Source organism: Aedes albopictus, chromosome 2 (genome assembly GCF_035046485.1).
Source record: "Aedes albopictus strain Foshan chromosome 2, AalbF5, whole genome shotgun sequence".
In the NCBI taxonomy this organism is placed as follows: domain Eukaryota; kingdom Metazoa; phylum Arthropoda; class Insecta; order Diptera; family Culicidae; genus Aedes; species Aedes albopictus.
Genome location: NC_085137.1, coordinates 74,784,495 through 74,808,467, shown reverse-complemented (window position 1 = coordinate 74,808,467; position 23,973 = coordinate 74,784,495). Strand labels below are relative to the sequence as shown.

At 38.1% G+C, this 23,973-nt stretch overlaps 1 protein-coding gene across 5 annotated transcripts in view; it reads left to right on the top strand.

Moving 5' to 3' along the window:
* LOC109432696 (myb protein) overlaps positions 1-23,973 on the top strand; it is a 69,567-nt gene that overhangs the window by 6,459 nt on the left and 39,135 nt on the right. For all 5 annotated transcript variants that reach the window (XM_019709096.3, XM_019709081.3, XM_062849955.1 and 2 more), the window contains exon 3: positions 5,306-5,455. In XM_019709096.3, coding sequence (XP_019564641.2) covers positions 5,306-5,455 — 150 coding nt within the window. The remainder of the gene's footprint in view (positions 1-5,305; positions 5,456-23,973) is intronic.

Below are 23,973 nucleotides of genomic sequence, written 5' to 3'. Positions count from 1 at the left end.
CAATCCCATTAGGAATTTCCAGGAGGCATTCCAGAAGGCATTTCTAAAGAAATTTCTTCTCGATTTAAAAAAAAAACTTGTTAAGATTGCTTCAGAAGTTTCTCCAAGGATTTCGATACATAGGTTGCCTGTGATTCCTCCAAGAATTAGAAGACTCTTACTAGGATTTATAGAAATTATTGCTGAGAATTTTGAAGCATTTTCAGTTGGGATTTTTGCAGTCATTGCACTTGAAAGTCGTCCAAAAATTCTTGAAGGATTCTCTTCAGGAATTGCCAGAGGAATCCTCGGAAAATTTCTTGGTGGATTCTATCAGATTTTTTCGGATTTCTCCAAGTTGAGTTGGAGATGCAAGTTCTGTTCCCTTGGAGTTTTATTGCAGTAGAAAAAAAAAGCACAAGGAGGTGTATATTATAACATACAATAACTTTTTAGAACACTCGAAAATTTTCCATAAACCCAAGAAAAGTTATAACGAGAAAATGGAATCTTTGGAGGAAGCTCTGGAAATTTCCTGGTGTAATCCATGGAGTAAGCCCGTGCACAAGGGAGAGATTTTGGGGGTTAAACCCCTCCCATTGCCGATGGTTTATACACTAGGCGCCCCTCCGACGTTTGTCAAAATTAGGAAAAACCCCTCCCTTGTCGCCTTTTCTGTGCACGGACCTGCCCTGGAGGAAGATCTGGAGGAATTTCAGGAGGCATTCCTGAAGAAAATATCGGAGGTATCCCTGGAGGAATTACTGGAGAAATTTACTTGAGGAATTCTTGGAGGATCTACTGCAGGAATTCCTGAAGGAATTCCTGGATGAATACCTGGAGGTATCAGGTACCAGATGGCCGGCTCTAGAGGCACGTTATCCTCTAGAGTCTAGCTTACCACAATGGGTTCAAATAGCGCCCTGAAAAGGGCACTGTAATAATGCATAAAGCGTTAAAGAGCCTATAGCTCTTCGAATGAATGTAATCAGTTTCGTACCTTTTAATTCCGTCCTATTTTGCTTATCCTTTGACAGTGGATAACTGACACTGAGGAAGATTTCAAGTGGTCGAAATACGCGTATCTATCAAAGGATAAGCAAAATAGGGCGGGATAAAAAGGTACGAAACTGATTACACTCATTCGAAGAGGGTATTCTGCTTAGAGGGTTCGAAAAGTCGGTACAAAGAGTCTATAGCTATTTACCACAGCGGAGTAAGAACAACAGAACATCCTGAAGATTCAGGTTTCTGAAGTCAGTTTCCCTTAATAAGTGTTTACCGAGTACTCGGAAACGCAGTTGCGCAAGAACAAGACAGTTACATATCAATGATACGAAGTTCTCTAAGAAGTTCCACAGATTCATAGCTATTACAGACAAATGAATTAGCATGCTGAATATTCGCCATGTGATAGCTGAGTCGGCAGTGGCCAGTCAGTTCTTTGACCAGCATACTGCAATTCTGCTTAGACAGATTTGCTAGATACTTCCCCACCCCTGGAGATAGCTCAGTACAATACAATTTTGTTTGACGACATGGCTTCAAACTATTCCAATATTGTTTGTCCTGAGTAGCAGCCCAGGTGTGAATCTGAATCTTTATCTAACACTTGGACACCGGATTTTTTTTAATTTCTTTTTATTTCTGAATTTTAACTTAAGCTAATTCTTCACATATACCGGAATAGCTGTCACATGACCAAAAAATTCATGTGATGCTCCAGTGTGAGCTAACTCATCAGCCAATTCATTTGCAGCGATGGAAGAATGGCCAGGCACTTATACAAGGTGAACAGTGTTTGTTGAATGCAGCTCCTCGATTTGAGTTCGACAAGCGGTAACTAACTTCGACCTAGAGTTGGCCGAAGCAAGTGCTTCAATAGCAGCCTGATTATCTAAGCAGACGTATATTACTTTGCCCATTATGTGCTGCTGAAGTGTCGATTGCACTCCGCTCATAAGAGCAAAGATTTCGGCCTGAAAAACTGTAGCCTTAGCTCACGAGAATAGACACCAGCATCTGCTCGACCTTTGAGAAGTTTTAGCCATCAGTGTGACATACGATGCCTTCTGAAATAATTCTCTCCGGATAACCAGTGGACTCTTCCCGGGAAGAGAATTTCGTGGAAAATGTCCTATATAGAAAATTACAAGCAATCGTAATATTACTTAGAGCAAGGACAACTCTGTCCCAATTACCAAAAGTGTAAACAAAGAGGGGTGTGGATCTGCGGTTTACAGGAGTTTCCTCTAGTAAACCGAGTACCCGTAGACGGTAAGTCTTTTTGTTTGAGGTGAATGTGTAGTGGGGTAACATCAAAGAGAACCTCGAGCGGTAGTTAACAAGAACGCTTCAGACATCGCCATTAAGCACATCCTTTGGAAATAGCCTTATTTGGATTGGATCGTTCTCATTTTGCCCTTCTGCCATCACACAAGACATCCATAGGCCAATATTGGTCGAACAACCGTTGTGAAAATCCATTCGATATTCTTGGGTTTTAGACCCCAAGTTGTACCAAAGGTACACCGGTATTGTCCGAAGGCCATACAAGCTTTCTTGATTCTGAACTTAATGTGAGGTGTCCAGGAAAGTTTGGACTTTACCTGTGCTGTCACATCGATTTCAGAATCAAAGAGACACAAAGGTCAAACGCCATTACGGTTTCGCCTTTCCGTGAAAAGAACAATAGATGTCTTACTCGGATTTCCCAAAAGGATATATTAGCGACACCCCTCAACTATCTGAAGAGCCCTTTGCATCAGGTCGAAAAGGGTGTTGCTGCACATAGGGAATCGCGCTACTTGGGCGGTGGCTTCTATATTCGTCTGTTTTCCACTATAACTCAGTCAATCTTGAACCAATTGACACAATTCTTGGAATGCGGTGAGATAGGTATAGTATCTACCCGTGTACAAAATTTCAAGTCAATCGGTTCAAAATTGACCGAGTTACAGTGGAAAACAGTCGAAAATAACAGACGAAGAAAACCACCGCCCAAGTAGCGCGATACCCTACCAACTACTAATGTTAGATAGTCGTCGGCAAAACCATAAGTAGGAAAACCGTTAATATTGAGTTGCCTCATGTGCATATCTGCCACGAGATTCTACAAAAGCGGTGACAAGATTTCCCCTTTGGGACATCCACAATCACTCAATTTCCTAACTATTTGTTCCTTCATATGAAACACGACCCACTTTCGGAATAAACTTTACAGTAATATTCTGCCAAGATTTAGTAATATAAACTATAGCAAAACTGCAAAAAAGTATTTTTTTTTTCAAAACATGTTTGAAATAACCAAATTCTTTTTGAAGCAAAATACAATAAATCTCATCGGCCCCAGGAGATTTAAAAGGAGTAAATTCTTGGAGGAACTGCTGCAGGAATTACTGAAGTAATTCCTGAATGAATACCTGGACGAATTCCTGGACAAATTCCTTGAGGAATCTGTAGGGCAATTCCTGGAGCAAGCTCCGGAAGAATTCCTGGTAGATATTCTGGAGGTATTCCTGGAGGAATTTCTAGAGAAATCTCTGAAGTAATCTCTGGAGGAATCCCAGAAGGAGTCCCAGGCGTAATCCGTGGAAGATTTTAAGGTGGAATCACTAGAGGCAGACCTGAAGGAATCCTTGAAAAAAATTTCTGAAGGGTTTCGTGGAGGCATGAAAAAAATATGGAATAATTTCTAGACGAATTCCTGTAAGGTTTTCTAGAGGAATCCTGGTAAGCATTCCAGGAAGAATTTTTGGAGGATTTTGGGAGAAATCCTTGGCGGTATCCCTGGATGAATTTTAGGAGGAATCCGTGGAGGGATTTCTGAAGGACTTTCTGAAAAAAAATCATGGAGGAATCCATGAAGGCATTCCAGGAGGAATTTCTGGAGAAATCCGTGGAAAAATTCCCGAAGGCATTCCTGAAAGAATTCTTGGAATAACTTCTGGAGGAAGCTCTGGAATATTCCTGGAGAAATTCCTGGTGGAATCCTTGGAGGAATGCCTGGAGGCGTTTTTTTATTGGAACTTCTGGAAGAATTCCGGAAGAAACTTTTGGAGGAATTCCTGAGGGAGCTTTCGGAGAAACTCCTGGAGAAATTTCAAGAGAAATCTGTGCAGGAATTCCTGGAAGAATCCCTGAATGCATTTCCTAAGGCATTTCTAAAGGAATCTTAGGAAGAACTCCTGGAAGAAGCTTTGCAAAATTCATGGAGAAATCCCAGGTTTAATCCTTGGAGGAATTCCTGAAGGAATCCGTGAAGGAAGGATGAATTCCCGGAAGGGTTTCAGAAGGAATTACTGGAGGCGTTTCTAAAGGAATCATGGGAAGACTTACTGGAGGAATTTCTGAAGGAATTCTTGAAGGAACTTTTGAAGGAATTCCTGAAGGAACTTCTGGAGGAATCCCTGTATGAATTTCAGGAGAAATTCCTGGAGTAATTTATGAAGGAATTCCTGTAGAAATTTCTATAGCAATTCCTGGAAAACTTCCTGGTTCAAACAGTCTCGATTTTGAGATAGTAATAATTGAAAAGTACGAAACAAATTTAGCTTCTGTTTTGTCACCAACAAAAAAAATCGACATCATGTCGTCATCATGTTGCTTGTTTTGTGTCTCTTTTATCCGACAATCTCTTTTCTAGCGTATCCTGAAGACGTACTTAATGAATGAATAAATATTCAAATAAATAAAACTGGTAAAGTTCCAGTAGTAATATATGCAACTGTGTTCATAGAAATAGAAGAGTGAGTCAATTTTCATACAAAATGGCCAACTGTGAAATGATGTAACTTTGTTCTCCTATGAACGATTGAGTTGAAAATTTGACAGTGAACTACAAATATGGTCAATTTTGTTACAGCAAAATTTTGATATTTTTTTTGAGCACTTGCAAAAAAGTTAAAGACTATGTGAAATTGTTCAAAATAATAGCAAATAGGGTTCGCTCTCAAATTTTTAGCTCAATCGGTCATAAGAGAACAAAGATACATAATGTCAAAGTTGACTAATTTATATGAAAATAGGCTTTCACTGCTCCTTCTATGAACACAGTTGTACATTAGTGTACTTTCTGTGGATATGTTTGACTAGCATTTGAAGAGATTGAAAACTACGGTTAGTTGTTTTACGGTATATTTGCTTCATGAAATTTGGATTGACTTTCATTCGAAAAGTTTGAAATTTGATTGCTGTAAAACTCAAGAAATATTATTTTGTATTATGAGTAGATACCTTGATAAATCAATGCTGTTTTAAATGCGATTGCATTGAAAGATCATTTATGTTTTATATTAACATGTTTACTATTATCTTTTTTTCTTAGGATGCCGCCCTCAAATCGCTGGTGGAGCAGTACGGTGAACGGTGGGACGCGATCGCCAAGTTTCTCAAAGACCGCACAGACATCCAGTGCCAGCAGCGGTGGACAAAGGTGGTCAACCCGGATCTTATCAAAGGACCGTGGACAAAGGAGGTAAGCAAATCAGCAAAAAATAATAATCTACTACCTAGATAGAGGGGGGAAGTATATTCTGGAAACATGTTCAATCATGTCAGGTTGTTGCACGTTCCCTTCGGGCAGGCAGGGAGGGAAGATGCACTCTCGCGTATAAGTATATAAGGATTCCCACTTTACCTAGTAGAGTGTTGGTCGTCACTAAAGCTGAACTGCGCAATTTCCTCTCCCTAGAATTGTGAAAAAAGGGGTTCGTTCTACCCTAGTGCACTTTCGCTGTCTGCCCGAGTAGGAATTGAAAATCAAATGAAAACTCGTTTTGAAATTTGAATATATATATGGGAGCGTTCCTACTGTACAACAGGATGCTTCTATTTCCATCGGTGTTTTAAACGAATAAGCAATTTGGTTGCGTAGGATTGCTAATGGAAAGGTAACTCTACTTAGCTGTAGACTATTTGACAAAATTTATTGTAAGTTTCATTTCTGTATTTAATACTGACCAAAGACCATTGCCGTACCAAATATATTGGTTGGAATTTGCTACAATAAATTTATTAAAAATATTATTTAAACAAAAAAGACATCATATATATTTTTTTTAAATAATACTTAATAAGTATTAGAACTATGTACTTTTTCAAATTTTTCGTTGAAAATGAAATAATAATAATGGAACTACTTAATATAGGGGAAATTACCTATTCTCGGCCGTTTTGTTCTCTTCGTCTTTGGGGTTTTCTTTAAACCTATTGAACTCAGAGTTGGTCTCAAATCCTTCCCAACTAAGCTGAATTATATGGCCAAGTTTCAGGCAATTTGGCTGACAAAAAAACCATGACGAAGAGAACAAACCTGTCATCCTAGATATCAGTATTTTCAGTAGTTATTCAAAATATTTTGAAGTGCTTAATTATAGTCTTACAAATGTCCAAATAGACTCTTGATAATTCTCTATTATTTAGCTCGAAGCTCTCTGAATAACAAACAGGTTTTCTAAATTGTTTCAAAATAAAGGAAACAACGTCAGTCTTATATTTCTATTTATCAAATTCTTTTCAAGATTGCATTCTAATGTCAAGTCCTGCTCGGGTATTAATTTGATTTGTGTGCTTGTCTCCCGCGGTATCGTCGTAGACATCGATGCGACTGCGAAGTCGTCTGCGCTGTGCATATAAATTATGTTCTTTCTCCCCCTTCCGATATGTTGTTGGTTTGGTTGATTGTCCTTATGTACCTACAGCTACAGCATGTCGAGTATGTTGAACTGTAGAGCCCAGGTGGCATTTGCCATCAAATTACTGCATGAAGGGAAGCTACAGGTTTCGATCGGATAGCACAACCTACATACATAATAACCACATGTCTTTTCTTTTATGTTTGTTCCGGTTAGTGGCGATCGTCCAGAAGTCATGCGGGTGTGTGTCATTGTCCGTCTGGGAGCGGGAGGACTTGAGTTTCTTCGTATCGGGAAACAATCTGTCTATCACGGTTAACCCTCGCTGGGTCAGTTTTAGACACAACTAGACTGTTTAAGAGTTTCTTAGTATGAGTAAACCCGGAAATAGTCGAAGAAAAAAACATTAATTTAGACTTAGTTTTTGAACTATATGCTTCACGGTATAATGCTAAAATAGTTCTAAAATGCGTTTGATTCCTATCTATATAGTAAAGGAAATGAAATAGACACGGTAAAGTTGCGTTCGCGTTGAATCGAAATATACCTAGTAGGGTGGGACGGGGCAAGATGGGTCGCGGGGCAAGATGGGTCAGTGCCATTTTTGGGCGCATTACTCATGTTTTGTTTATATTAATAATTTTGTTAGATGACCAGCATGAATATACAAAAGTTTGGGACATTGATTGAAAAAATATTCACTCTCATTGGAAATAAAAAATAAAATGGTTTTTAGCCATTTTTCTTATGCGATACATTCCATATAATCTCCATATAAACGGCCGCGGGGCAAGATGGGTCACCTTCAATTTTGAGCGTATTTTTGGAGCATTCCAAAGTTATTTATTTTTTATTACAAGACTATCTCATAAATGACTTCAATCAAGCGGAATGAACACTCAAAATTATAACATAAAATTATGATAATTTTTTAGTGAAAACATCGATTTTCAAGTCGCCTTAGGACCACTCAAATCGTAAAGTTTTTTATATTCCAAATAAATCTATAAAATGTTTACTAGTAGCTCTTGTTTACTCAGTATGGATATGGAGCGTATATGAATGCGGAACAAATCATATATTTTGACGTTTTTCGTTGAGAAAATGTGAATTACTTAAAAGGTGACCCATCTTGCCCCGCACTTTTTTCACGGTGCAAAATCGATCACTTTTTAAAACTGCTCGTTTAACATCATATTTTGTATTTAATGAACTTTTTATCGACTTTTAGCATAGCTAACTAGTGTATTAAAGAGTAGCGGACGAATACAAACCAATACGATTTGTATTTACAAAGTTATGGTGATCCATCCTTATGCGACCCATCTTGCCCCGCCCCACCCTACAAGCATCAGTAATCGGCACTAATGGAGACGATGATGAGGCGTAAGAAAAAAAAAGGTGAAAGGGAACAACGATGATCGTGCGCGGGTTGGCTTCGCATCAAACGAGAAAGGATTTTTTTTGTTGTAGAAGGGTGAGGGTGAGCGATTGATGCTCTCTGGAGTAGAAAGACAATCAGCGGAAGTAGATCATTATGTCATTGCGCTACGAAACCCCACCAGCTAAGGAATATGTTGTTCTGGGAAAGCAATACCGTAATACGATTGGTGATCGGCGTAGCGTATCATATTTGAAATAAATTCTGCACTTTACATTCACGAAAGATTACTATCCCAGATATGCTAAGATGCCATTATACGGCGTGTGTAGAATTCTAGAAAGAAACGATTCTTGAAATCTCAAGAAACAGTTGTAACTACCCAAGTAAACACGAGGCACTATAATTCACCTGGAGGCGAATATAATGCTATTAAGGAGCTAACATGCGCTATATTGGCCGCTTAATAGCCCTGTGAGCCAAAAGTGGCGAAATATAGTGCTGATGGTTACTAGGGTAGTTACGTTTTATCTCTCTTATGATAATAGGATTTTCGCACCACGATGGCATCGTGCACATTCTGCGTGCCTATCTGGGTCATATTATTGATCCCAACCTTGACACCAACATCTTATTAGGTGATGATAAACAAGTGGCGTAGCTAGGAATTTGGGGGCCCGGTGCGGAACCAAATTTGTAGGCCCCCATGAAAATTACAGATGCACATATTTTACAATTATAAATCTATCCTTCTAACTCCTAACTCCTAACTCCTTTTCAAATGATCACGCTGTTGTAAAACGTTGACAACAATCTCGACTTTTGTACTCAGCATTAGCGTGATGCTGGCAGTGGGGCAAACTAACTGACGGAAGGTTAAAAATTATTTTCTGTATTCATTCATGATTTTTTTCGGGTATTTCTGCAAGGATAAGTACATCCCGGAATTCCATCAATGAACGATGTCTCTTCACGGATCGTTCAAGTGGTTAATGCAAAGGTATTCAGTATTTCTTTAATCACTCCTTCACGAATTCTTACAGTGTTGCCTCCGAGGATGTTTTCAAAAGTACTTCAGAGTACTTCTAAAGATTCTTGCAAAGGCTTCATTGAGTATTTCTCGAAACATCTGTTGAGGAAGTCCAACAAGGATTCTAACAAAAATATCTCTGAGGATTTATCTACAAGATCAAAAAATTCTTTAAAATTCTAAAAAAAAATCACTACAGAAAATTCTCCAATGATTTTTTTTGGAACCATATATTTTGCCAAGAAATTACATCGGAATTCCGGAATTCAGAAGAGAAGTCCTTCTAGAATTTCTTCAAACATTATTCCATGTTTTTTTTTTCGAGAGATTCTCTAAATATCCGTTGAATTATTTTTCCACGGAGTCAAGCATTTCTCTCTAGATTTATCCACAGGTTTATCTTGGCATTTCCTCAAGCATTCATTACTCATCTTGGCGTTCCTTTGAAGATTTATTAAGATTTTTTCCAAAGATTCCTTTAGAAATTTCTTCAAGAATTACTGCATCGCTTTTTTCGAAAAAAATCTGCTGATTCTTCAAATTTCATTAAGAGATTCATCGTAGAAATCCTCCAAGAAATTTCCAAAGAATCCATCGGATAATATTTAAAAAAAAAATCTCCAAGGATCCATACAGGAGTTCCTCTAAGAAAATTCTTAGAGGAACTTCTGTAGGATTTTCTTCCATAAGTCCTTCTGGATATCTTCCCATGAATTCTGAAATATCCATCTACTCTAGGAGTTTCCCCAACGAATTTTTGCTAGCAAACCTCTAGGAACTCTTCTAAAAATTTCTATAGCGACTTTTGATAAGACTCCTCAATAATTCTTTCGAAAAACCTTTTGAAAAACCATTCTAAGTTGCCAGCAAGCGAAGACGGCTAATAACAAGACAGACAGCTCCCACCCTGTTTCAGGCGACATGGTCGAAACGCCCTCAACGATTCACAGGAACATTAAAACATGATTGTGTGCGTGTACATGCAAATACGTACACGGAAATGGTAACATCGCATGCACACTCATTCATGATGTTGTTCCCTGAAGTCGTTCGTGGCGCTAGTGTGCTTGTAGCTGCCAAAGTATATGGAGCAAGAGGGTAGATGTCTGTCTTGTTATTAGCCGTCTTCGCAGCAAGCCACTCAAAAACTTCTCCAGGGTTTAATAATGATGTCTTCAGAAATTCCTCCGCCTATATGCTTATATAGTAAAGGAACAGATACCTGATTTGATAAGATAAAATCGAATAATTTCTTCAGAAGTTTCTCCAAGCAATCCTCCTAAGACTGTTTTGCCACTTTCTTCAGGAATTCTTTAAGAATGCCTAGACGCATCTTTAAAGTGATGAATGCAAGTTAAAGACTTCATATAGGCAGGGATTGGCGGCATGCACCGTGCGGTGCGAAAAAAGCGTGTGTTTCACACAATCGCAAGTGCTCGTCTCCCGTTTTGCCGAGAGACAAGAGACGTATGAGTGAGAGCTTTCGTAATTGTGCGAGAGACAATCGCAGCACTAGCTCTACGGCGCAAGGAGTAATGCGCGGTGCTTGGGACTGTGCTTGTCTCCAAACAGAAAAAATCAATTAATAAATTAATTGAAGAGTTTGTGTTTTCGGCAAAGTTGTTAAGCTTGTCAAGGGCTGACAAGTGATGGGTCGTTTGATTCGAAATTTTTCCAATCATGCGTAGTATCAAGCCAAGTGCAAAGCACGGAGACAAGCACCGAGAGAGTGCATACGACAGAGCGTGAGAGACAGGAGAGCTCCAGCGCGCGGCAAAGTAAGGTGCCAGCCAGAGTGGACGCGTCACGCGGCGCGGCGCGGTGCAATGCGGCATTTGACAGGTCGCGCGTCGACGCGCGGCAGAACTCTGTTCATTAGAATACAGGGAAACCAATCATAACATGCCAGAGTGCGCGCGGAACGATGCGAAGCGGAAAGCGTTTAGCCGCGCGACGCACGACAAAACAGTGCATGCACTGTTTTTGATGCGGAAGTCATGCGGTTCGCGCGGATAATTTTGTATTTTTGTGTGGATTTCGTCCGTTTTTACAAAATCATGGCGCTAATTTTACGAAATTGTTTTTCAAATGTATTCAAATGTGAATGTAAAATATATTAACATGAATAATATCACATGTTTATTATCCGGTGGCGTCTCGTAACCTCACTTTTCACCTATTTTGCGAATCAAAATAAGTAATTCCTTCAAATTTATGACTAAAGACTTAACGGAAATAATCGAAATCTCTGTCATTCTACATCCATTACAAGCAGAGCTTTCACATTACCCCTACCCATGTTTCATGCACAAAAACGGTTGGCACCCTCTCGATTATTTTACCATCTCAAAGTATTCTACTAGGGCTGTAAGCTTAAAAAATAGTTTCAAAATAAAAATATACTATTTTTGAGTTACCAACTTGTTTCATTGCATTGCTGTTTAAAAATAAACGAAGGGGTGCCATTTTTTACGTATACAACCCTGTGGTAGCTCTGACTGCAAGCTCACTTGTTCATAAAATTTCAAAATTTGTACCTGTAGGGCGGGTAGATTTGAGGTTAGGAAATCACCATTATCCCAAATGTATACCTCTTCTGAATCATCTGAAATAAATAGCAGTTGAAGGTAAATTTAGATAAATGGTTCATTTTTAATTTTAGGTTGAGCACAATAATCACATATCTCCTGGAAATCTTTCATCAGATAACTCTAGAAAACTGTTGAAATGTTATGGCTTTTAAACCGATAGAGAGGAGACAGCTCACTTTGATTGTGTGCTACTGGTTGTCAAGGCGAACCTGTCACAAACTGTCTCTGCAACCAGAGTTAGAAATTATACATTGATGATGTGAAGTGTTCCAATATCTAAAAAATCTTATCAAAACTTCTCACCGTTTGTTGTAATTTGAAAGATAAAATAATTATGATGAGTTTAATAAAATAATCTATATAAATAAAATAGTTATGGTCAGTATTTATGTGCAAAGGTGGCGGAAATTATGAAAACTTTTCAGTTTACTTTACGAACAGACGCTTTGCACCGCGTTCACTGTGGCTATCAAGCCGCGTTGGAAACCGCGTCAAAAACGCGCCGCACCGCGTCGCGCCGCGTGACGCGTCCACTCTGGCCGCAGCCTTAGGTGCCGGCCAGAGTGGACGCGTCACGCGGCGCGGCGCGGTGCGATGCGGCATTTGACAGGTCGCGCGTCGACGCGCGGCAGAACTCTGTTCATTAGAATACAGGTAAAACAATCACAACATGCCAGAGTGCGCGCGGAACGATGCGAAGCGGAAAGCGTTTAGCCGCGCGACGCACGACAAAACAGTGCATGCACTGTTTTTGATGCGGAAGTCACGCGGTTCGCGCGGAGAATTTTGTATTTTTGTGTGGATTTCGTCCGTTTTTACCAAATCATGGCGCTAATTTTACGAAAATGTTTTTCAAATGCATTCAAATGTGAATGTAAAAAATATTAACATGAATAATACCACATGTTTATTATCCGGTGACGTCTCGTAACCTCACTTTTCACCTATATTGCGAATCAAAATCAGTAATTCCTTCAAATTTATGACTTAAGACTTAACGGAAATAATCAAAATCTCTTTTACGTCATTTTACACCCATTACAAGCAGAGCTTTCACATTACCCCTACCTATGTATGTTTCATGCACAAAAAGGGTTGGCATCCTCTCGTTTATTTTACTATCTCGAAGTATTCTACTAGGACTGTAAGCTTAAAAAATAGTTTCAAAATAAAAATATATTAATTTTGAGTTAACAAACTTGTTGCATTGCCTTGCTGATTAAAAATAAACTAAGGGGTGCCATTTTTTTACGTATACAACCCTGTGGCAGCTCTGACTACAAGCTCACTTGTTCATAAAATTTCAAAATTTGTACCTGTAGGACGGGTAGATTTGAGATTAGGGAACCACCATTGTCCCAAATGTATACCTCTTCTGAATCATCCGAAATAAATAAATAGCATTTGAAGGTGCATTTTGATAAATGGTTCATTTTTAATTTTAGGTTGAGCACAATTATCACATATCTCTTGGACATTTTTCATCAAATAACTCTTAAAAACTGTTGAAATGTCATGGCTTTAAACCAGTGGTCCTCAGGCGTACTATCTACGCGGGCCACAATTGAAGTTCACAAGAAGGCTGCGGGCCGCAAGGCATTTAAAAAATTATTTTGATAAAATTTTAATAGAAGGTTTAACTTCGATGTACAAGCCATCCTTTATATTCATCAGAATAATGTTTTAGAGTCAAAATATATGTCTTTTTATATTTTTTGGGCATAATAATTTTGCAGATAAAAAATATTTTTAAAGTTACTGATTTAAAATAGCTTTTTTGTTTATTTGTATCTTTTGCTTGGGAATTAATTCTTTACTTCTTAAAAGGGCTTTGATAAAAGTGTCTGCTTTTAGTTTTTGAAATCTTTCTAATATATTCGAAAATCAGATCGCGGGCCGCACTAAACCTTCTCAAGGGCCGCATGTGGCCCGCGGGCCGCAGTTTGGTGACCACTGCTTTAAACCGATAGAGAGGAGACAGCTCGCTTTGATTGTGTGCTACTTGTTGTCAAGACGAACCTATCACAAACTGTCTCTGCAACCCGAGTTGGGAATTATACATTGATGGTGTGAAGTGATCCAATACATATCCAAAAAATCTTATCAAAACTTCTCACCGTTTGTTGTAATTCGAAAGATAAAATAATTATGGTCAGTTTAATATAATAACTAATTAATAAAATAGTTATGGTCAGTATTCATGTGCAAAGGTGAGGGAAATTATGAAAACTTTTCAGTTTGCTTTACGAACAGACGCGTTGCACCGCGTTCACTGTGGCTATCAAGCCGCGTTGGAAGCCGCGTCAAAAACGCGCCGCACCGCGTCGCGTCGCGTGACGCGTCCACTCTGGCCGCAGCCTTAGGCCGTCACCTTTGCACATGAGTACGTGTTATCTGATGAAAAATTTCCAAGAGCTATGTGATTATTGTGCTCAACCTAAAATTAAAAATAAATCATTTATCTAAATTTACCCTCAAATGCTATTTACTTCAGATGATTCAGAAGAGATATACATTTGGGACAGTGGTGATTCCCTAACCTCAAATCTACCCGTCCTACAGGTACAAATTTTGAAATTTTATGAACAAGTGAGCTTGTAGTCAGAGTTACCACAGGGTTGTATACGTAAAAAATGGCGCCCCTTGGTTTTTTTTTAAACAGCAAGGCAATGGAACAAGTTTGTTAACTCAAAAATAGTGTATTTTTATTTTGAAACTGTTTTTTAAGCTTACACCCTAGTAGAATACTTAAAATAAACGAGAGGATATCAACCCTTTTTGTGCATGAAACATGGGTAGGGCTAATGTGAAAGCTCTGCTTGTAATGGGTGTAGAATGACAGAGATTTCGATTATTTCCGTTAAGTCTTTAGTCATAAATTTGAAGAAATTACTGATTTTGTTTCGCATAATAGGTGAAAAGTGAGGTTACGAGACGCCACCGTATAATAAACATGTGGTATTATTCATGTTAATATTTTTTATATTCACATTTGAATACATTTGAAAAACAATTTCGTAAAATTAACGTCATGGTTTGGTAAAAACGGATGAAATCCACACAAAAATACAAAATTCTCCGCGCGAACCGCGTGACTTCCGCATCAAAAACAGTGCATGCACTGTTTCGTCGTGCGTCGCGCTGCTAAACGCTTTCCGCTTCGCATCATTCCGCGCGCACTCTGGCATGTTATGATTGTTTTCCTTGTATTCCAATGAACGGAGTTCTGCCGCGCGTCGACGCGCGACCTGTCAAATGCCGCATTGCACCGCGCCGCGCCGCGTGACGCGTCCACTCTGGCCGGCACCTAAGCGAGCAACACACAACCGATTGCGCGTACTCGTCTCCTTCTAGTTTGTTGTGCTGTCTCGTAGCAGAGTGTGCAGCACGCAAAGAGTTTTGAGCAGTCTTGCGAATAATCGCGACCATCACGAGACAATCACTTGAACCGCTTTCTGGAGTCACCGTTCCCAAGGTGATACGAACCAGCTAGCATGTCACGACTGGAATGATAAACATGTTGTGGGTTCCACCCTTCGCAGCTTTGCAGCGATAGCAGTTGCTGAGTATGCTTCAGGCGGGTTGCGAGAGAATCAATCTCTCTGAGCAACGATGCATAACGGGCGAAGTGAGAGCGTTTGCCGTAGCCAGGGCGAACTGCGTGGTGCGCTCAATGTGTGGGTTTAAACTGAGCTATGCAAAACGAATAGGATTTATGACGTAGTAGTACCGTGCTTGTGATAATACACATGCATAGTTTTACATGCTGTTGCGCGTGCATCTGCTTGAGGCGACGGAGAGAGTCATGACACTCACATGAGCCGTATCCAAGTCAGGATGATTGTAGCAAAACAAGGGTGACCGGGTGACTATGATGGGATTCTGTCTTTTCTGGTGTTAACGACTGTAGAGAGAGCGAATCAGAAACCGCAGAGACAGGGTGATACAAGTTTGGTGTTTATCAGATTTTTTGTGACTTGTACGCTGATGCTTCGCGACACTGGTTTTGAGTCGCACCCTATCCCTGCATATAGGATATCCATCTTCCAATCCAATTCTTCAGGAATCGCTTACTACGGGTGTTTTAACAAGTATTTCTTAAATAATGTTTCAAAAAAAAACTTTCAGAGTTTATCCAAAGATCTTGTTAGGAAACTCTGCGAAGGTTTCATGAATCGGATGAAGCATTCCTTGCTTAATTTTTTCAATAAATTCTCCAAGAGCTCTACAGAGGATTACTTTTGGGCTTTTTCCAGGGATTGCTTTAAGAATTCTACCAAAGTTTTATTCTAAATTTTAAAAGAACTCCTTCAAAAAGGCCTTTTGAAATTCCTCCCAAACTTCCTTCAGGAGTTTTTACATAGATTTTTTTTTTTTTTTTTTTTTTTTTCCTTTTTACCCTTCTTACACCCATAAGAAGGGTATAAATACCGCTTGGAAAACCGACTTTCGATCCGAGGCCCGCAGGGCCGAGTCACATATACCAATCAACTCAGCTCGACGAATTGAGCAAATGTCTGTATGTGCGTGTGTGTGTATGTGTGTGTGTATGTGTGTGTGTATGTATGTTACAAAAAAATGTCACTCACGGTTCTCAGCCGTCTGTTGACCGATTTGAGTTCTCTTGGAAGCAAATGAAAGCTACTACATCCTAGTAGAACGCTATTGAATTTTATTTTGATTGGACGTTCGGTTACCGAGATATCTTTCAAAGAGTGCTACGGAGTAGTACAACTTAATTATTTTAGATATTTTTGACAAAGTGTATCACCATAAATTTCTCAGCCGTCTATCAACCGATTTGGGTTCTTAAGGCCCCAAACGAAAGCTACTACATCCTAGTAGAACGCTATTGATTTTTTTTTTGATTGGACGTTCGGTTACCGAGATATCTTTCAAAGAGTGCTAGGGAGTAGTACAACTTAATTATTTTAGATATTTTTGACAAAGTGTATCACCATAAATTTCTCAGCCGTCTATCAACCGATTCGGGTTCTTAAGGCCCGAAACGAAAGCTACTGCACCCTAGAAGAACGCTTTTGAATTTCATTCCGATTGGACATTTTGTAACCGAGATATCTTTCGGGGAGTACTTTGGAGTAATACAACTTAACTTTTTAAGAGGTCTTTGACAAAATGCTTCATAATAAATGAATCAGCCGTGTGTCAATCGATTTGAGTTCTCTCAGCATCAAATGAAAGCTACAGCATCCAAGTAAAATGCTATTAAATTTCATGCCGTTTGGACATTTTGTTTCCGAGATATCTTTCCACGAGTACTAAGGAGTAATTAAATTTACGCTTTTGAGAGATTTTTGATGAAATGTATCATAATACATTTCTCAGCCGTTTGTCAACAGATTTTTTATGATCATATTTGGTTACACAAGTTAGTTATACATGAAAATGCAATTGCATCAAATACATAAAAGCTACTATCTCTTTGTAATATTTGAGCTTAATAAACAGTAGCAAAAATATCACGGAATGTATGTAGGAAAAGCCTTTTTACCCTTCTTACACCCATAAGAAGGGTATAAATATCGCTCGAAAAACCGACTTTCGATCCGAGGCCCAGAGGGCCGAGTCTCATATACCAATGAACTCAGCTCGACGAACTGAGCAAATGTCTGTGTGTGTGTGTGTGTGTGTGTGTGTGTGTGTGTGTGTGTGTGTGTGTGTGTGTGTGTGTGTGTGTGTGTGTGTGTGTGTGTGTGTGTGTGTGTGTGTGTGTGTGTGTGTGTGTGTGTGTGTGTGTGTGTGTGTGTGTGTGTGTGTGTGTGTGTGTGTGTGTGTGTGTGTGTGTGTGTGTGTGTGTGTGTGTGTGTGTGTGTGTGTGTGTGTGTGTGTGTGTGTGTGTGTGTGTGTGTGTGTGTGTGTGTGTGTGTGTGTGTGTGTGTGTGTGTGTGTGTGTGTGTGTATGTGTGTATGTGTGTGTGTGTGTGTATGTGCGTTACAAAAAAAGTCACGCACGTTTCTCAGCCGTCTGTCAACCGATTTGAGTTCTCTTGGAAGCAAATGAAAGCTACTACATCCTAGTAGAACGCTATTGAATTTTTTTTCGATTGGACGTTTGGTTACCGAGATATCTCTCGAAGAGTACTTATGAGTCATACTTCTAAACTTTTTAAGATTTTTCACCAAGTGTATCATAATAAATATTTCGGCCGTTTGTCAATCGATTTAAGTTCTCTTGGCACCAAATAAAAGCTACAGCATCCTAGTAGATCATACAGAAATTTTATTTCGATTGGACATTTGGTTACAGAGATATCTTTCGAAGAGTACTTAGGATTTATACAACTAAACTTTTTGAGATTTTTGACCAATTGTATAATAATAAATATCTTAGCCGTCTGTCAACCGATTTCGGTTACCCTGGCACCAAATGAAAGCTACAACATTCTAGTAGAATCCTATACAATTTCATTAGGATTGGACATTTGGTTACCCAGATATCTTTCAAAGAGTACTTTGGAGTAATACAGGTTAACTTTTTGAAAGATTTTGGACCAAGGGTACCATAATAAATATTTCAGCCATCTGTCAACCGATTTGGGTTCTCTAAGCACCAAATGAATGCTACAATGTCCTTGTATAATGCCCTGAAATTTAATTTCGATTCGACATTTGATTACTGAGATATCTTACGAAGAGTATTTCAATAAATTCTTTTTTATTATTATCCCAAGCAACACACATGTTATAATAAAGTTACGACAGCGCAAGTTTTGGTTGTATAGAAGTTTATTTTACGTTATTTCAACACAATGTTAGAATTACGTAAAATAAACTTCTATATAACCAAAACTTGCGCTGTCGTAACTTTATTAAAACATGTGTGTTGCTTGGGATATTCACTTGTTATCTTGCATTAGTTTTTCACCAGTCTATGGGAAATTATTTTTCAATCAATAATGCTGATCTCATACAAAGTGTATTCTAGCAAGTTATTGTTTTCAACAAAATTATAATTAACAAATTACAAATACACAGGAATTTTATGAAAACTAACAATATGTTAAATGAAAGCTTTGAATTTATATATTGTGGGAAAAATGCAAGAACCGGACAGCCAAAATAACTAATTAATGCCAAAACTAGATATGTCATTTTTGTCCTTTTTACACCATAACCATGAATACCAAGTACTTCGGAGCTAATTTATTCGACTGATTAAGAGATATTAGACAAAGTGCATCTCGCTGATTTTCTTATCCATTTGTTAATCGATTCAAGATTATTTGGCAGTTAACAAAAGATACAATATTCCAGAATATGAAAGCTATTTTTTTAACATTCCATATAAGATTCTAGGAGGTGTCTGGCATTTCTGGTAAGTCCATGGTCTGATGCTATTTTGGGAACCAATTCACTAGATGTCAAATCCACAATATTTTCTAAAACTTTTGGTCAATCACATAAAATAAATTTGCTTAATACGCATAATACAACAATATTTTTAATAAGTGTAAGAAGGGTTCTGTTCACCATAGGTGGATTAAATCGGGTTTTTTTTTTAAGTGTATCCTTCGCTCACCCCCACACCAAAGAGCTCACACTGAGAGCCCTCTGGTAATGGACACTTACCATTACAAAATAACGCGGAGAACAATGATAACTAATTCAAGAAATGTGAATTCCCAGTGGAACTATGTTCCTTTGAAGGGATTCACTAATTAAACTAATCTAGAGAATTAAACAAAACTAATAGACTAAGCATATAACCTTGTGATAACGTTTGTGGCTTATAACTTCAAATTGATTATTTTTCCTTTAATTTAAGTGAAAAAGCAGGCAAAAACTAGCAGGAGCCAGAAAAACCTACATTTATGGAAAGGTTGACACACTATACGATATATTCGCTTACATTCCGTAATAAATATTGCTTAAACTTCCTTTTGAAGAGGATTGTATTCGTTATGCCTTTAATGTCAGAAGGGATGGAGTTGAACTTTGAAGGGCCATAGTTTGTTATGCAGATAAGGCCCAGGTTCGTGTTCACTCTGTTTCTCAACAGTTCATGTGCATGTCTTGTGGTACGTATATTTGCTCTATTTGGAAATTCAATGTTGTGATGAAAGTTACGATTGTTCAAAGCATTGTGTACATACATGACAGTGTTAAAATCACGTAAACCAAGAATTGGAATAACATTATGATGCAAATCAGTGTAAAGCGAAGTCGTTGAAAACAGGGGAGATAAATTGAAAATAACTTTGATACATCTATTCTGCAGCACTTGAACCTTTTTAAGTTTTGATTTGGAAGCATGACCCCAAACTATAATTAAATACTGTAGGATAGAATGTATGCAAGCGTAATAAAATTGCAGTAAAGTTTCCTTATGTACAAAACACCGAACTCTTTTCATCAAGCCGCACAATGATGAAACTTTTTTCAGAAGTTGTTTTATGTGAATATCCCAAGAAAGACAAGAGTCTAAGTGTATCCCCAAATATTTAAAAGATGAAACTTTTTCAACATGAACATTATTGACACATGGATCGGGGTGTTGTGGTATCAACTTACGCGAAGAATGGAAAACCATATATTTAGTTTTTGTGAGGTTTAAAGAGAGCCGGTTTCCGTCAAAATATTGTGTTAGGCATTCAAGATCTGATTCGATGTTCTGAATAACGGTTTGAATACTGAATTCAGGATAAAACAAAGCCGTATCGTCAGCAAAAAGTCTTGGTGTCCCATGAAGCTTCAAGTTGCCCAAGTCATTGATATAAATAAGAAATAGCAAAGGGCCAATGTTACTCCCTTGAGGAACACCGATTTCAGTCGTTCGCAAGCTACTACGGAAGCCATTTACAGAAACGTACTGTTTCCGATTGGAAAGATAACTTTTTATAAGATCGTTTACAACCCCTCTTATTCCATACTTCTCGAGCTTTTTCAGCAGAATGTCATGATCTAGGGTATCAAATGCTTTTTTAAGGTCTATAAAGAGACCTCCTACCATCTTTTTTTGATCGATTTCACGACCCAATTTATCAAACAGTTCTACAATTGCAGTTGCTGTTCCACATCCTTCGCGAAAGCCATATTGGTATTTATACATAACATTGTTTGCGCAAAAGAAGTTCACTAGTCGGCTAGTCAAAAGTTTCTCAAATATTTTATTCAGAACTGATAGCGTAGAAATTGGACGATAGTTTGAAGGGTCGTATGTGTCTCCAGATTTGAAGACCGGTGTGATTTTGGCAGTTTTTAAAGTATCAGGATAAGACCCAGTTTCTATAATTTTATTGAAAAGTTGTGTGATGATTTCAGAAAAAGGAACTATATTAGCTTTTAATAGATCAGTCGGCATGTTATCATTTCCTCTGCTTTTTTTACTTTTGAGCTGGCTTATCAATATACGAACTTCATTCACATTTGCAGGCCTCAAAAAAATTGAACTGTCGACTTGTTTTACAGGGTTTAAAATATCGAAGTTACTGCTCGGAAGTTGATTAGCTAAATTATTCCCGATACTGGAGAAAAAACTATTGAACACTTCTGCAACATCACGATCTGAATCTAAATATTTTCCATCAATTCGTAATTTTATTCGTTCATTTATTTTAGTGCGGCCAAATATCTGGTTCAGGTTCTTCCATACATTAGAATGGCTTGAACTTTTTAATATGTTTTCATAATACTGTCTCTTGCACCGTATTTTAACAATTTTAACTTTTCTATAAACGTGAGCCAGCATATCGGTAACATGTCTATCAGCAGGATTACGTTTATGTTTCTCCAGGTAGTTATTTTTAATTCGCATCAATCGCCAGAGGTTGTATGTCATCCATGGACAATGGTCTCCTTTTACATTGATAGTATTAGTGAAGGATCTGGTACATTCAATCAATAGAGAGTTGTACTTTGAAATAAGGGTACTCAGGTCAGCATCTACATTGTCAGAGACACGAAAGTTATTTAAAAATAATGAAAACTGGTTTTGCAATTTGACGTGATCAATAACATTAGTTTTTAACTCTTGTCGTTTTTTGCCATTACTCAATGCGAGAGACGATATCACTGGAAGATGATCACTAATTTCGCTAAATATTGTATAATTATGAAGTTGTGATGCAAGATCAATTGGATAAATGCAGTGATCTAAGATATTGTTGCTTATCGGGCGAGTTGGTATAGTATTTGTACATACATAACCATAAGATTCTAGTAAATTTTTGTATCTAGCAACTATATTGTTGTTTTGCATATTAATAGGAATATTTATGTCGCCAACAATAACATAAGGTATGGACAGAGTGGCAAGTGATAACCACTTTTCTAAATTATCTTGAAAGGTATTATAATCAAAAGACGGTGGCCGATAGACACCAACAATGTTAAAGAGGCATCCACATAATTTAATTTCAAGGTGCACGTAGTGCAAGCCATCAATTGATTTATTATCTATTAACTTACATTCCAAAGAGCTTCTTACGAAAACAGCTAAACCACCAAATGAATTACTACGACATGAAAAGAACGCACGATAGCCTGGAATACTATAAATACAGCAATTTTCATTTTTAAGCCATGTTTCACCAACGACAATGACATCAATTTCTATTTTACATTCATTTACAAAATAAATAACTTCATCAAATTTTTCAAAAACATTAATTCCTCTCACATTCCACTGAACAATATTCAAACAATTAGGGCTCACAATTTCACATTTATTATTAAATATATCTGAATTATCATAATACTTATTAACTATTGTATTTGGTATAGTATCCATTTTACTTATTTAATAAAACGACACATTCAACAAAAATTAACTTAGTAGACACTTTTCTTCCAGTTAGGTGACGGAGAGTGTCCAGTAATACTTGAATCTTGCGAAAACTGACTCATAAGGCGCCCAAGGTCACTTCTTGTTTTGACTAACTCTGGTTTGCTATCATCGAGTTTTTTAACCATCACGACACCACCCCTACCAGTCCAAATATATTTCATGTTCAACAGGTTTTGCGACTCTCTTAGCTCTTTCAACAACTCCAATGAGAGAGGAGACAACTCATCTCTGATGGTTACATTCAATGCTTTCCCATTCAAAACGAATTTTTCATCAATCGCTGTTGATAGCAATTTCCCGAACTGTTTCTTTCTGTCAAGCACATCTTCTTTCGATCCTTTATCACAAAATACAATTCGAATAGGGACAATAGTGTTATTGCTCTTGGTATTACCAAAAATCCGCTCAGCAGAAGTTACAAATTTCATGTTTTCTTCCAGTCCTAAGCAATCAAAAAACTTCTCAACTAAGTTCAATACATTTTCACCGGGAGCTGTGGGAATGCCCCATAAAACACTATTGTTCGATAAAGCTGCTTTATCCGTCTTATCAACGTTAGCTTCCAATTTATGCACCTCATCCTTCAGCTGACTATGAGAGTTTTTCAAACGATCAATTTCACTCTTTAATTTTTCATTTTCGAGCTTCAGATCCCTAAACTCGGTAACAATTTCATCAAACTTTGAGGATAGAAACTCTTGAGATCTTTCGATGGAAGCAATAATTTGATTAACCTCAGTTTTAAGCGACCGCATTTCATTAGCAACAGAAGCCGAGATAACTGCTTTCATTTCAGCCGCGAAAGAGGACATCATAGAGTTGTTACTATTCTGCATCATTACAATCCGTTGGTAGATAGCAGAGCAGTCGGAAGAACAGAAATAATCGTTTTCTTTCACACGACGGACAGCATTTCCAAAAATGTTTTTACATTCAAAGTGTGAACTGGAGAAACAGTACATACACGTTAAAAAGCTGGACCCATCTGTATCTTTTTTTGTACAAATTGTGCAAACGTATGCATCACCCTTCTTCATTATTAGCAGCGCAAGCAGTAGATACAGTTAATTGATGGGACAGGAATGTAAACAAACAATCGATATATATATATAGCAACACACTAACACTAATTTCGGGAAGCCACAACAAAAAAACTACTGTGAAGCAATTGAGTTTAATTGAGGTGTAGTACTAGAATAAACACAGATAGAATTAGGTGCAATACATTAAAGGGACAATCCGTTTGTGTTTGTACGCATATGGTGGGTAAAGTGATGCAAGCAGATGATACTGTTGTATATCAGATCTAATACCCACTGCTACTTTGTGAAACGAACGTTAAAGTGTGTTTTCCAGCCTACCAGACCAAACCCACTCATCCGCGATTAGAGCAAATGATCGTCAAGTGGCCGTTTGGGCGGCAAAGAAATATCACAAATGCAATGTTGCGGGAGCGAGACCTCGATGTACATCAACCGTATTTCTAACAATCGATCTTCGCTTGTCAAGTAACCGTTCGGGCGGCAACGGGGAGCAAGTTTATCCAATAA